The sequence below is a fragment of the Microcaecilia unicolor genome, chromosome 1 (genome assembly GCF_901765095.1).
Source record: "Microcaecilia unicolor chromosome 1, aMicUni1.1, whole genome shotgun sequence".
In the NCBI taxonomy this organism is placed as follows: domain Eukaryota; kingdom Metazoa; phylum Chordata; class Amphibia; order Gymnophiona; family Siphonopidae; genus Microcaecilia; species Microcaecilia unicolor.
The window spans coordinates 164783706-164797983 of NC_044031.1; the positions used below are offsets into that span (position 1 = coordinate 164783706).

The 14278-nt window shown below is 40.8% G+C and overlaps 1 protein-coding gene across 9 annotated transcripts in view; it reads left to right on the forward strand.

Moving 5' to 3' along the window:
• The window catches only part of MPP6 (membrane palmitoylated protein 6), a 251026-nt gene that overhangs the window by 187587 nt on the left and 49161 nt on the right, over positions 1-14278 (forward strand). For all 9 annotated transcript variants that reach the window (XM_030201982.1, XM_030202000.1, XM_030201991.1 and 6 more), the window contains 2 exons: positions 3626-3725; positions 5251-5319. In XM_030201982.1, the coding sequence (XP_030057842.1) occupies positions 3626-3725; positions 5251-5319 (169 nt within the window). The remainder of the gene's footprint in view (positions 1-3625; positions 3726-5250; positions 5320-14278) is intronic.

Genomic DNA, 14278 nt, shown 5'->3' on the forward strand with positions numbered 1-14278 from the left:
CTACCTTCTCCTTCCTCACAAGTCTCATTAAAAAAAAGGGAAGTACAGACAAAAGAGTTTTTAACCTCTCATTTTCACAGTACAGTACTTTGACTGTGTGCGGCTATTCTGTGTTGGGGTTGAGATTGTATTTACTAAAATCCATCTTTACACTGTCAAAGAAAGGGGATTACTACTTCAGCACGAACAACAATGAATACAGTTTTAAATTTTTAGTTGCTGTCGGCTTCTGGCTTGCCGTGGCTTGTTTTTCTCTGCTCTCCTTTCACAAGCTGGCTTATTGTGGCAGTGGTTTTGGTGGTGACACGGTTTTCTCTGCGTTGGAGCTTATGGTTGGTGCCTCAGTCAACCTTTATCCCTGGAGAATAAAGGTAGGCGCATCAGGTTCCCGTGCAAATCTAACTTAAGGCTCTGCTTTCAAGCAGTCTTTGGCAGCCATCTTGGAGCACTGCGGTTCCCCTTCTGCCACTGAGTGCTCAGTTGGTAATGTGACACTGCCTGCACCATCTGGCTTGTCTTTTCACACTCAGCTTGCTTCTGGTGTTGCTGGGTCTTTCTCCTGATCCTTCCTCTCGGGTCCCTTTTTCTTCTGAGTTTGTGCTCCTTATGCATCATGCCTTTCTAGTGAAGCAGTGTTTTATCTCAGGAGAGAAGCAGTCTGACAATGTTGCCTTTCCCTGCCTGAATCCTAAGAGAAGAGTGGAATCTGCCTTGGTGTTGAGCTGTGTTTCTCCTTCTTCCCCTTCTGGTTCATAAGGGGGCTATCTGAAGTCTCTGTGACTTCAGCCTTGCTAGAGATGCTGGAAGACTGAGAGCTTTCTATGGATGAAACTGATGACCCTACAGCAGTTTCCATATTTCATAGGGAAGAGTTGTCTTCCTTTATAACAAGGCTCTTGAAGTTTTGAATATTTCATCATCTGCTTCTCAGACTCCTTCTGCTAATCCTATGATGGCCAGCACTAAGCATCTGCCTACGTCCTTTCCAGTTCATAAGACAATGCAAGAGCTGATAACAGTGCAGTAGGAGACACCAGATTCTAGCCTCAGAGTGGCTAGAGGTATGGCATGTCTTTATCCTGTTTCCTAGGATGAACTGGAGAAGCTGAAGCTGCCTAAAGTGGATGACTCGTGGCAGCTGTGACTAAGAAGAAGACCCTTTCTGTAGAAGGCGGCTTAGCTTTAAAAGATATCCAAAATAGGAAATTAGAATCTTCATTGAAGTTGTCCTTTGAGGTGGCTGCATTTATCTCATTAAGCCCCTATTTGTAATTCTTACTCAGCTAGGGTGTGTTTATCTTGGGTATGAATTGCTGCACAAACAGATGTTGCTTCGTTGTGCCTGTTACTGATAATATGGTTATTCTCCACATAGCTACCCATCAAGTTATGACCCATGAAGAAGACACAACGCCAAAACACGGACCGTGTAGGGTCTGAACAGTGTATGTTATTTTTATTGGAGAATAAATTTTGATTTGAAGACTTTGGACTTTCAGTTGTACTTGGAAGTACTTCTTCCACTCTTGTTTTCTTTTCTTCACTTTTGTGGAAGTTCTTTCCAGCTTTTCATTGTCTTCAACTTTGCAGTCAGACTCATCCTTTGTTTCTTCAGTTCTTTCAACTGCTCTCATCTGCCTATCCTACCTGAATGCTGCTTTGTTACATCCCATCAGTTTCTGGATTCATATGCTGTTGATGACGAGGAAGGAAAAATTGTCTTACCTGATAATTTTCTTTCCTTTAGTCACAGTATATGAATCCAGAATCCAACTCAGTTCTTTATTCTCAGTTTCTTTCTCTGTTAGCATCTCCAAGTTCAAGTTTGTAGCTTTTATAATATTGTTAGTTGATGCTGTTACCTGTGGGAAGGAGTGTTCTGCTTTATTGCTGTTTTTTTTCTTCTGCTTTATTATGAGAATACTAACTGACTAGAAGCCTCACCTTTCCTATAAGACAGAGTTCAGTTGTGCTCTCTATCTCCATCTGCTGGTAGATGGTCATAACCCATCAGTTTCTGGATTCATAGGCTGTGACTAAAAGGAAAGAAAATAATCAGGTAAGGCATAATGTTTCCTTATGATGACAACTGTACCATAGAGACACAGAACAATGAAGGCATATAAAGACCGAGAGGCATATTTTCAAAGCACTTTGGGAGGCTAAGTTCCATAGGTTTCTATGGAACTTTGGGAGGCTAAGTGCTTTGAAAATATGCCTCCATATGTCCTATCTAGTCTGTCCATCCATGCCATCTACTATCTCCTCTTCTAGAGATCTTGTGTACCTATCCCAAGCTTTCTCGAATTCAATTATAGTTTTCTTCTCCACTGGGAGGTCATTCTACAAATTAACCACCTTTTCAGGAAAGATGTATATACTGTGGTCTTCTCATGTCACTAATTCCACCAGTGGCACACTTCTCCCATCATAGTGCGCTCTGATAGGCACATAAAATGCTTCCATCTTTTCATCACTCTGCCAGTTAGCCAAGGCCACCTTTACTGATGGCTGCCTTTTGGTCCTTCCAACAATAAAGACCCTACCCCCCTCTCACACCATCTTAAGCATATCTTCCATGGTGCACACTTTTCCCATTAATAGTGACCACCACGCAAAATGGAAATAGCCAGGAAAAGCCAACTGATAAGGAGCACCTTGTTATCCTTCCATCCAGTGTGTCATCCCCCTTCCCATTAATTTGTAGCACGTGACTGGATCTTTCGTCTCCTACCTGTGAATTTATTGAGCTATTAGAATTTTTACAGGTTAGTAATTTACCTTCTTTTGACATTATATAGTTGAGCAGCTTGCAGACCGTTATATTACATCTGTGATACCAAGAGGGCAATTCTGTAACTGGCGCCTCACTTTACGGGCCACAATAGTATACGCTCCTCACCAATTCTGTAGGTAGCATTTGGGAACACCTAAACCATTATAGGATACTAATGCAAACAGTGGTGAGCTCAGATATGGTAGGTCAATGACAGGCATAAGTGAGCGCATCCAGTATGCCATTTGATAATGTGTAACTTATAGAATATTATAAGTTATGTGCTTAGGGTCATAGATTTGATATACTGCCTTTCTATGGGTACAACCAAAGTGGTTTTACATATAGTATAGGCAGGTACTTTCTGTGTTCCTAGTGGGCTCACAGTCTGTTTTTTGTACCTGGGGCAATGAAGAGTTAACTGACTTGCCCAGGGTCACAAGGAGCTGTGGAGGGAATCAAACCCGTTAGGCTACTCCTTCACCAAGCCTATAACCCACCCATGCTTCACCCACATGTACACCCTCTTGCTGTTATGTGCCATAGCACACATGTACACCCCCTTGCTGTTATGTGCCATAGCACTGACGTATTGCTTTACAGAATAGTGTGTAGTACTCTTGTGTGCATAAGTGTCGGTTAAGGTGGCCATTGCATGCACCCATATATAGAATTGCCCTTCAAGTGCTTAAGACCTAATTTCTGAAAATCATATATTTGAGTCCTAGTAACATTTCTGTCATATATTCTGTGTATTTTCTGAGAAGTATCTGGTTGGCCTACTATTTCATTGTTGTATTGACTAAAGACCTGTATTTGCTTTATGGGAACCTTATCAATTGATTTTAGGCCAGCCATGTAAAAGAAGGTGGAAGTGCAGGCCTTATTCCTAGTCAGTTCTTAGAAGAGAAGAGAAAAGCTTTCGTCAGGAGAGACTGGGATAATTCAGGTAATGAAGGATCTGTTCACTTTTCATAAATCCGTAGTTTTTTTTTATCATTTACACATGATCTACATTAAAAAGCAAATATGTTAATTTTTGTCAGGATAATTTAAAGTTTCTCTTAGGGGTCAATATTCAGACATTTTCATAGTAAATTTACCCAGTTAAAAATATGGCTGGATTTGTACAGATAATATTTCAAGTTTATCCATGTTGGAGGCATTCCTGGGACAGGCTTGCAAATTTAGCTAATGTACTATTCAGTGCTAAATTTAGCTGGGTATCCCCAGCTGCTCCAATTGCAGGCCTAATGTACTTAGTTAGGGCAGGAATATTTAGCTAGATATTTAGCCACACAGTTTGGTGTAGTTAAATATATGTTCAAAGGTAACTGAGGAGATTTACCAGGCTTATCTCACCTACAGTGTAGGTTTTTTAAAATTTGCCAATCATCACTCAGTCATAATTTTCTCCTTGTATTGGCATGTTAAAATACTTTTCACATACAACTTTAATTTTTTAACACACTATTTAACAACTATCAAGTAAATATTAATGATTACAGAAGAGAGATAATTGGTTCTGTAACATAGTGCAGACCAAATGAATGTCATAACTTAGAGATGCATTCGTATTGTTTGAAAGGGTAAGGGAAAAAGCCTCTGATTCAAGCCCAACCTCCAACCCAATAGTTATAGGTTAATAACAAAGGTGGAGTTTTTATGTATGTAAATGTTGGGTATATTTTTTGTCATAGGCAAAAAACCCTCTGATAGCATTTATTTATATCTCCACAGAGTATATGAGGGATCCAAATAAAACATGAAAGAATCAGCGACAAGTGAGCAGGAAGTTTGTTCATGAGTGATTACTTCTGGTTACTCACACCTTGATACAGCACTTGTTGAGCAAAACTATGGCCAGAGTCAGCGTGCTGAACCAATGACTCACACATTTCCCTGTACTCGCACTTGAAAGCTAAGTTTGGATTTGATTCTTTCATGTTTTCTTTGGATCCCTCATGTACTCTGTGGAGATAGCATTTATATATATCAAAGGGTTTTTTGGCCTATTATGAAAAATATACCCAACATTTACATACATAAAAACTCCACCTTTGTTATTAACCTATAACTATTTTGTTGGAGGTTGGGCTTGAATCAGAGGCTTTTTCCCTTACCCTTTCAAACAAAACAAATGCACCTCACAGAGTCATAGTTGTTGTGTTCTTTTGAGAGTTTTCTTTTGCCAGTTACTTTGAGAGTTATATTTATATGACTGGATTTAGTACCATCTTCCCTTTCATTGGTGATATATAACTTAGAGATGCACATATGATTTGTTTTTGCATGTTTTTCCATCTCTTGGTATTATTATAGAATCAAACATTAATGAAAAACTGTGAGTCATCCCTTTTATGAGAAAATTTCTTTATTTCAACAGTGGTATGTAATTTTTCTGTACTTGAAACCTTATGTTAATATAATATGGTTAAATAGAAATGTGTGTTACAAATTTTTTTTTAATTCAGGACCATTTTGTGGAACCATAACTAATAAAAAAAAGAAAAAGATGATGTACCTCACAACAAGAAATGCAGGTAATGTGTTTGAAATTGCATGTATCACAATGGTGTGTATTGCATATATAAAAAAAGAAAATGATTTTTTTAATTTATTTTTTGTTATATTTGTACCCCACGCTTTCCCACTCATAGCAGGCTCAATGCGGCTTACATATATATAGGTACTTATTTTTACCTGGGGCAATGGAGGGTTAGGTGACTTGCCCAGAGTCACATGGAGCTGCCTGTGCCTGCAGTGGGAATCGAACCCAGTTGATGGCAAATAAAGACCATATGGCCTATCTGGTTTGCCCATTCATACCAACCACTAAACTCTACAATCCCTTCCCCCCTTCTGTGATTCTCTGTTCTTGTCCCTTGTTTTCTTGAATTTATTTATTTTTTATTTATTTATTGCATTTGTATCCCACATTTTCCCACCTCTTTGCAGGCTCAATGTGGCTTACAATACATCATGGATAGTGGAATTATAATAGAAAAATAGGCTTTTAGTGTTACAGAAAATTTTTGGTAACATGATAATGATAAGACATGCTAATAGTATGACAAGCAGATATTATAAGACATTTATAACTACGTGTGGAGATTTATGTATATTCACACTGGTTGATCTTTGTGGTAAGCCTTGCTGAAGAGATGGGTCTTCAGTAGTTTGCGGAAGTTCATTAGTTCGTAGGTCATTTTTAAGTTGCGCGGCAGTGCGTTCCATAACTGTGTGCTTAAGTAGGTGAAGTTTGGCGCGTGCATTACTTTGTATTTTAGACCTTTGCAGTTAGGGAAGTGCAGATCAAGGAATGTGCGGGATGATCTTTTGGCATTCCTGGGTGGTAAGTCTATCTGGTCTGACATGTAGGCTGGTGCATCTCATGAATGATTTTGTGAACTAGGGAGCAAATTTTGAACGTGATGCGTTCTTTGAGTGGGAGCCAGTGTAGTTTTTCTCGTAGGGGCTTGGCACTTTCATATTTTGTTTTGCCAAATATGAGTCTAGCTGCAGTGTTCTGGGCTGCCGGCATAGAGTGCGTTGCAGTAATCCAGATGACTGAGCACCATTGATTGTACCAGATTACGGAAAACATGCCTTGGGAATTCAGATACAATCCTCTCCATTACCTCAACTGGGAGGTTGTTCCCAGAGATGGGTTCATTACTTTTTAAAAGTACTTAAATAAAAAGTAAAAGTACTGGCTTTAAAAGTAGTGAAGTAAAAGTAGAAAGTGTTATCCAAAAAAAAAATATTCACGTAAAAGTAATAAAGTACAGCTCTTAAAACTACTTTTTTACGACAAAGTAAAAAGTATTCTTAACAACCACTGAATCTAGTATGTTTATAAGCAAATTTCCAGGGGGTCACACAAGGTCCTTCCTAGAAAAAAAAAAACAACGGCTCGAGCATTGCAGTGGACACAAGAACATTAAGGGGTCCTTTTACTAAGGTGTGCTGAAAAGTGGCCTGCACTGGTATAGACACGTTTATTGGACGCATGTAGGTTCATTTTTCAGCGCATCTGCAAAAGCCTTTTTTTTGGAGGCGAAAAATGGAAGTGCGGCAAAATCATAATTGACGCATGTCCATTTTGGGCCTGAGACCTTACTGCCACCCATTGACTTAGTAGTAAAGTCTCACGCGTTAACCAGAAGGTTTGTCAGAGCATGTACAATGCTGATTACTGCTTGGTTAGTGCTGTGTGCCGGAAAATGTCCGGCACACCTACTGGACACAGGTACAAAATGAAATTATCGTCTGGGCCATGTGGTAGCCGGGCACTAGTTCCAAATTGGCGCACATAGAGGGGCATAATCGAACGCGAACGCCTATCTCCATGGGCGTCTATGTCCGAAAACGGGTACGTGAAGAGGCGGAACAGACCGTATTTTCGAAAAAAAATGGACGTTTTTCAGCTGGGCGTTTGTTTTTTTTAGCGATAATGGAAACTAAAAACGCCCAGCTCAAAAACGTCCTAATCCGAGCCATTTGATCGTGGGAGGGGCCATGATTCGTAGTACACTCGCCCCCTGACATACCAGGACACCAACTGGGCACCCTAGAGGTCAGTGCGGTGGACCTCAACGCTCCCACATGCATAGCTCCCTTACCACGGGTGCTGAACCCCCAACCCCCCTCCCCCAAAACCCACTGCCCACAAATGTATAACACTACCATAGCTCTTAGGGGTGAAGGGGGCACCTACATGTGGGTACAGTGGGTTTTGGAGGCCTCCCATTTACCAGCACAAGTGTTACAGGTAGGGGGGGATGGGCCTGGGTCCGCCTGGCTGAAGTGCACTGCGGTACCCACTAAAAGTGCTCCAGGGACCTGCATACACGCAGGCCTCTAGGACTTGTTGCTGCTATATAACATTGGCACACCAGTTGACACCTGAAGACTAATCTCTCCGAAAACGTCCTTTATTGGAATAAGCACGCTTACTCACAGTTAACTGCAGATCAGAGGTTGTGCCCCACTGGCAACGAGTCTCCCTGGTACTGAGATGAGCAGTAGGTCAGAGCTGGCAGAATGGTGTACAATGCTCTCTTTCAGCCACATTCAAGGTAAGAACTAAGTTCTGTAACGTGGCTAACACGTGAAAGGTATCTAAAACTGGCTTACAAAAATGGCCACTACCTCATGGACTACCGGAAACAAAACAGGGCACACTCTGACCCAGTAAGCAGGGGGGAAAAGGGAGTAGAGCCTACCAACTACCAACATCGTGAGCATTTGCCACAAGCTAGTGGAATCATGGAGCCCAATACCCTACACCCACCACAATGCATTGCTGATGGGACTCTGCAGTGCACATAACAGAAAAGGTGTCACACTCACCCGAGAGCCACATCAGAACCAGGGAAAAGCTGTCAGAGGATAGAACACATTCTGCTGTCATGGAGGTGGGTACGGCATGGAGGCTGGGAAAAAAGTTTGTAAAGTGGGTTTTTTTTTTGGTGGGAGGGGGTTAGTGACCACTGGGGGAGTCCAGGGAGGTCATCCCCGATTCCCTCCAGTGGTCATCTGGTCAGTTGGGGCACTTTTTTGGGACCTGTTTGTGAAAAAAAAGGGTAAAAAAAAAAGTGACCCAAAATCGCAGTAAAAATGCCTTTTTTTTCGATTATCAGCTAAAGACGCCCATCTCTCCTCAGCCGATAACCACGCCCCAGTTCCGCCTTCACCACGCCTCCAACACGCCCCCGTCAACTTCTACCCGTTTCCACGACGGATTACAGTTGGAAACGCCCAAAATCGGCTTTCGATTATACCGATTTGGGCACCCATGGGAGAAAGACGCCCATCTCCCAATTTGGGTCGCAATATAGGAGTTTTTCTGTTTCGACTATAAGCTGGATAGGTGCCTATGTGGCGTATTAAAAGGGCCCCTAATACACCTATTAGAACGCAAAACAAACTGGATTAGCACAGGTCAATCCTACACAGACACTAGATGCTAGCAGAATACCTGGCCTTTTTCACACATGAACAGAAGTAGCCCCTCATACAGTATAGAATAAGTAACCACAAACTAAAAATAGAAATATGTAGACAAAAATTAAACTGAACCCCCGAGAAGTCATACTCTGCATACAGTGCAAATCCAAAGAAACAGAAACAGTTGCATGTCCCTTTGTACTGTGCAAAATATAAAGAGAGCAGATGTAAATTTCAAAAACTTACATATTCCAATTTCTATATTAAAAATTAACAAAACAGAAAATAAAGTTTGTTGGACTAGTTTTTGGAGGCAAAAACCTTCCTTCCTTAAGTTAGGACAAGCATACTATTACAGCAGTATACTGTCATGACCTGAAGTTAGTCAAACATTATATGTAGTCCAATATATAAAAGTGTCACCTTATTTTTTGTTTTATTCTTTTATTTATATTTATTAACTTTTAAAGTGTACTAACATGGCTACCGCATTACTTTATCCTAAATTAAAAATAAAATTATTTTTTCTACTTTTGCTGTCTGTCCATTTAATTTTTCTAATTTTGTTTGTTCTCAATCTCTGATAACTGCTTTCCTGTCTTCTTTTAACTCTGGTCTCCTATGTGTCATTTTTTTATCTTCTTCTGTCTTCTTCACCTCTTCCACTATAACTAACTCCAACATTGATCTGTTCCAGTTCTGTAGGTGCTGGGGAAGCTTGAGCAACCCCAATATTGTGCAAAACTGTGTGTCCAGGGAGGCATAATTTATATTGGGTTTAGCATCCCCAATCATTTTATTTATTTATTTATTTGCTGCATTTATATCCCACATTTTCCCACCTATTTGCAGGCTCAATATGACTTACAATATAATACAACAATCACATTGATGGATTAAGAAAATCAGAATATAGATAACAGATAAGGTACATAAGAATATTATGGCAATCATATTAACGAAGTAAGAATTTCAGAATTGTTGCAATTAAGGTGCATAAGAAAATTATGTAGACTAATTAGTGGATAAATAGATAAAACATAACGATATCAGGACAAGATATAATATTCATTAATTAGGGTGTAAATTAAAATAAACAAATTAGAAGAGTTCCATAATAATTGTAACTGGTGTAGTTTAGGTGTCAGTTTGTTATGGGGGATCCTTTTTGTACGTCTTTTTGAACAAGTGTTCAGTAATTTTGAAAAGTTGACTCCAATGTCCCCAACTATCCAGTCTTGCCCAATTTCTCTCACGCTCACCAGCCCCATAGCCTCTGTCTCCCCCCCCCCCCCCCACCCCGCCTTTATCTAGTATCGCCCCATCTCCCTCCCCTCCCATCTATTCTTCCCTTGTTTCTTACTGCTTTTAACTCCTAACCCCTATTCACTTATTCAGCACCCATGTCTGTTTTATCTTTCCCACCTTGGTATTTCCCTTATTCCTTATTTGTCCTGTTTGTTTCCTGATTGGATTGTATGCTCTGTCGGGCAGGGACTGTCTCTTCATGTTCAAGCGTACAGCGCTGCCTATGTCTAGTAGCACTATAAAAATGATTAGTAGTATTAGTAGTTTCTCTTTCCCTCCACACCTATTCAGTCTTGCCTAATTTCTCTCTCCCCCAGCCCATAGCCTCTGTCTCTCTCTCCCTTTTATCCAGTATCACCCCATCTCTCTCTGTCACTCACTGTCTCTCTTCCTACCCATCCAATCTTGTCTAATTCTCTCTCTCTTCTCCCATCCACTGCAGCCCTTCATTACAATCTGTCTCTCTCACCTCTGCTGGGCCCGCGCTTATAAACTGCCATAAAAGACTGTGGGAGTCAGCTCTCTGCAGCACTGCTAGTGCTTCCAGTCCCAGAAGTGTACATCAGAGGAGGCAGGCCTGGTGCAGGAAGCAGTAGCAGCAATGCATAGAGCCGGGTCCTGCGCGTTTCCCACGGTAGTTTATTAGCACAAGCCTGGAAGTTCAGGCCTAATCAGCTGCAAACTGCATCCGACATCACTTGGAAATCCTGTAGAGGGGAGAAGCAGAGAGATGGAAAATACTCTTTTTTTAAATCTACTTTCCAAATTTGTAAAAGTACTACCAATTGTACTTAAATACTGCAGTGAAGTACAAGTACTTTGTTACTACCCATCTCTGGCTGTTCCACACATGCACCGCCTTTTCCATAAAGAAATATTTCCATAGATGACTACTGAATCTGTCCCCTTTCACCTTCATCGTATGACCCCTCATTCTAGAGCTTTCTTTAAATTGAAAGAGGCCTACCTCCTGGACATTTATACTGTGGAACTATTTAAATATCTGTGTCATCCTTATTTGGAGGATTGGTTAATCCGTGCACAATCTTGAGAAGAGAGCAAAGCAGTAACTGCTTGAGTAATTCAGTTTCTGAAGGTCTTGGGTAGTGAAACAGAAAAGTAGGTAATAAAATAAATACATTTTCCAATATCAACATTTTTCCTTCTCAGACTCTGGAATATGTGGGAGCCAGGTTCAACACCTCCTTAGGCAGAGTTTCTCCCTCCCGAAAGAATGAGGAAATTATAGTCACAAATCATAAATCTGACTCAGTGTCACAAACTGACCGTGTTGTACTACCTACATATGTTGGGATTTGTACCGTGGGCTAGGATGCACATCACATTACACTTAGTCTTGCATTCCGCAATGTCCTCCACAGTTTCATGCGGATCACAAAAAAGTAAAAACCACAATCAGCTAGGGAATTTACAGAAAATAAAATCACACACTAAGCCATAAATCATCCTACATATTTCTTATACAAAATATTTTAAGTTACTTGCAAAACAACAAATAATTTGTTAAAGAACAAATGGAAGAGAATTCCATATTAAAGCAGCCTAGTAAGGTAATGAAGATGAAAACTGGCTTAACCAACTTAGTTGATCGAAATAATAAAAAGGCCTGCCCTCTCAGTAACTGTCTATCTAATAAAGGAAAAACCCCTGCCAGATAATGAGTATTGCCCTGTATAGACAAAAAAACCATTGTACACATTTTAAAATGAGATCTTGCTATAACTGGCAACCACTGTAATTTATAAAGATATGGTGTTACAGATTCATCCCTTCTTAAAGAAAAGATCACTCTGCCAAATTTTAAACTGTTTATAACCTTTTCATTACTGAATTAGTGCAGCCCATATACACAACATTACAATGATTTGTCTTGGAAAGCAAAAATAATTGGACTAGTCGAAAAGAGAACAATTCAAAATATCTTTGAATGGATCTTGACTTTTTCAGCAACAAAAAAGAATGTTATATTACCTTATTTATCTGATTAACCATGATCAGTTGATTATCTACCTCCACCCCTAGAATCTGGGAGGAAAAATCAAATTTAAATTTCATATTTCCTCTCACATCTTTAGGAGAGCCCAACCATAAATATTTCATTTTTTCAAGATTGACATTATTTGGAAATCTGTTTCCCAGCATTCTATGGTATTTAACACATTTTTGAATTCCATTTAAAATATAGGGTCTGGTATTAAGATGGTAATGTCATCTGCATAAATGTAAAAAAATACTTTAATTTTCTCAAGCCCTTTCTCCAATGGCTGTAGCAAAACATTAAACACTGCCCTCAATTAGATATTAATTAAGATGTGCCCTTTCCCCAATGGCTGTAGCAAAACATTAAACACTGCCCTCAATTAGATATTAATTAAGGTGTGAGGAAGTAGAATATTTGCATAGGGTACAAAAGGCAACCTGATTACTGAGTTATCTTGAAATAGCCTGTTTTGTAAAAGTCCCCTTAAATTCAAAACTACATAAAGAGGAAAGGCCCCACTGAACTTTCTTTCTGAGAAGTACTGAGAGAAGAGGACATTTCTCTGGTAAGTGAACACTATTTTGCTTTGTGGTTTGGGAATTTAAAGATTGGGGTTTAAAGGAGGAATTGTAGGTTAGTGATTGGCAGAATAAAAATACAAAATTTATCTCCATATTCTTTTCCCCCTAGTTTTAAAACTTGAACTTTGTACCACAACATTAACAGATAGCCTCTAGCAGGCACTGCAGGACCTAATTTAGTCTTCATCCCACCCACCCCTAGCAGAGCTCTTCATTTATAGTTAGTTATTGTAATTAGGATAACAAGCAGGGAGTGCTCTTACAGAGATTTAAATACATTTCATTACCATCTAAGAAGGAAACACTAAATAAATCACACAATATACCATCCAGCTTATTTTCGAAAGAGAAAGACGCCCATATTTCAACCTAAATCGTGAGATGGGCGCCTTTCTCTCATAGGCGCCCAAATTGGTATAATCGAAAGCCGATTTTGGGCACCTCCAACTGCAGTCTGTCGCGGGAACGGACAAAGTTGACAGGGGCGTGGTGAAGGCGGGACTGGGGCGTGTTTATCGGCCGAGGAGAGATGGGCGCGCTCGGCTGATAATGGAAAAAAGAAGGGCGCCAGAAGTGAGAATTTGGGTCACTTTTTTGGACCCTTTTTTTTCACGAACAAGTCCCCAAAACGTGCCCCAAATGCCCAGATGACCACCGGAGGGAATCGGGGATGACCTCCCCTGACTCCCCCTTGGTCACTAACCCCCTCTCACCAAAAAAAAAGAACTTTAAAAACTTTTTTTTCCAGCCTGTATGCCAGCCTCAAATGTCATACCCAGCTCCATCACAGCAGTATGCAGGTCCCTGGAGCAGTTGTTAGTGGGTGCAGTGGACTTCAGGCAGGTGGACCCAGGCCCCCCCCCCCCCCACCTGTTATACTTGTGCTGCTAAATGGGAGCGCTCTGAACTGCCCCCAAAACCCACTGTACCACATCTAGGTGCCCCCCTTCAGCCAAAAGTGCTGTGGTAATGGTGTAGACTTGTGGGCAGTGGGTTTGGGGGGGATTTGGGGGGCTCAGCACACAAGGTAAGGGAGCTATGGACTTGGGAGGTATTTTAATTTCTGTTTTTAATTGTTACAAGTGCCCCCTAGGGTGCCCGGTTGGTGTCCTGGCATGTGAGGGGGACCAGTGCACTACGAATCCTGGCCCCTCCCACGAGCAAATGCCTTGGATTTGTTCGTTTTTGAGCTGGGCGCCTTCGGTTTCCATTATCGCTGAAAACCGATACCGCCCAGCTCAAATCCGCCCAAATGCAATGCATTTGCCCGGCACAAACCGTATTATCGAAACAAAAGATGGACGCTCATCTTTTTTGAAAATACGGTCTGGCCCACCCCTTCGCGGATCCGTCCTCGGAAATAAACGCGTTCGATTATGCCCCTCCATATAAACTAAAATACATTTTTATATTAGGCTAATATCCTTAATACTTTAGCAAATTTTAAATTATTGAAAAACTCAAAAATGCTAAGATGGAGTCAGCAGTCCAGCTGTGAGAGGGGTGCTATCCAGTCTTTTGCATTGAGTGTCACATGTATGATTATCTCCCAGTTGGTGAGCGGTTATATGTGTGTGCCCGATGCAAGGAGCTCCTAGCTTTCAGAGAACGGGTCCGTTCTCTTGAGGCTAGAGTAGCAGACTTGGTGTAGCTGAGGGA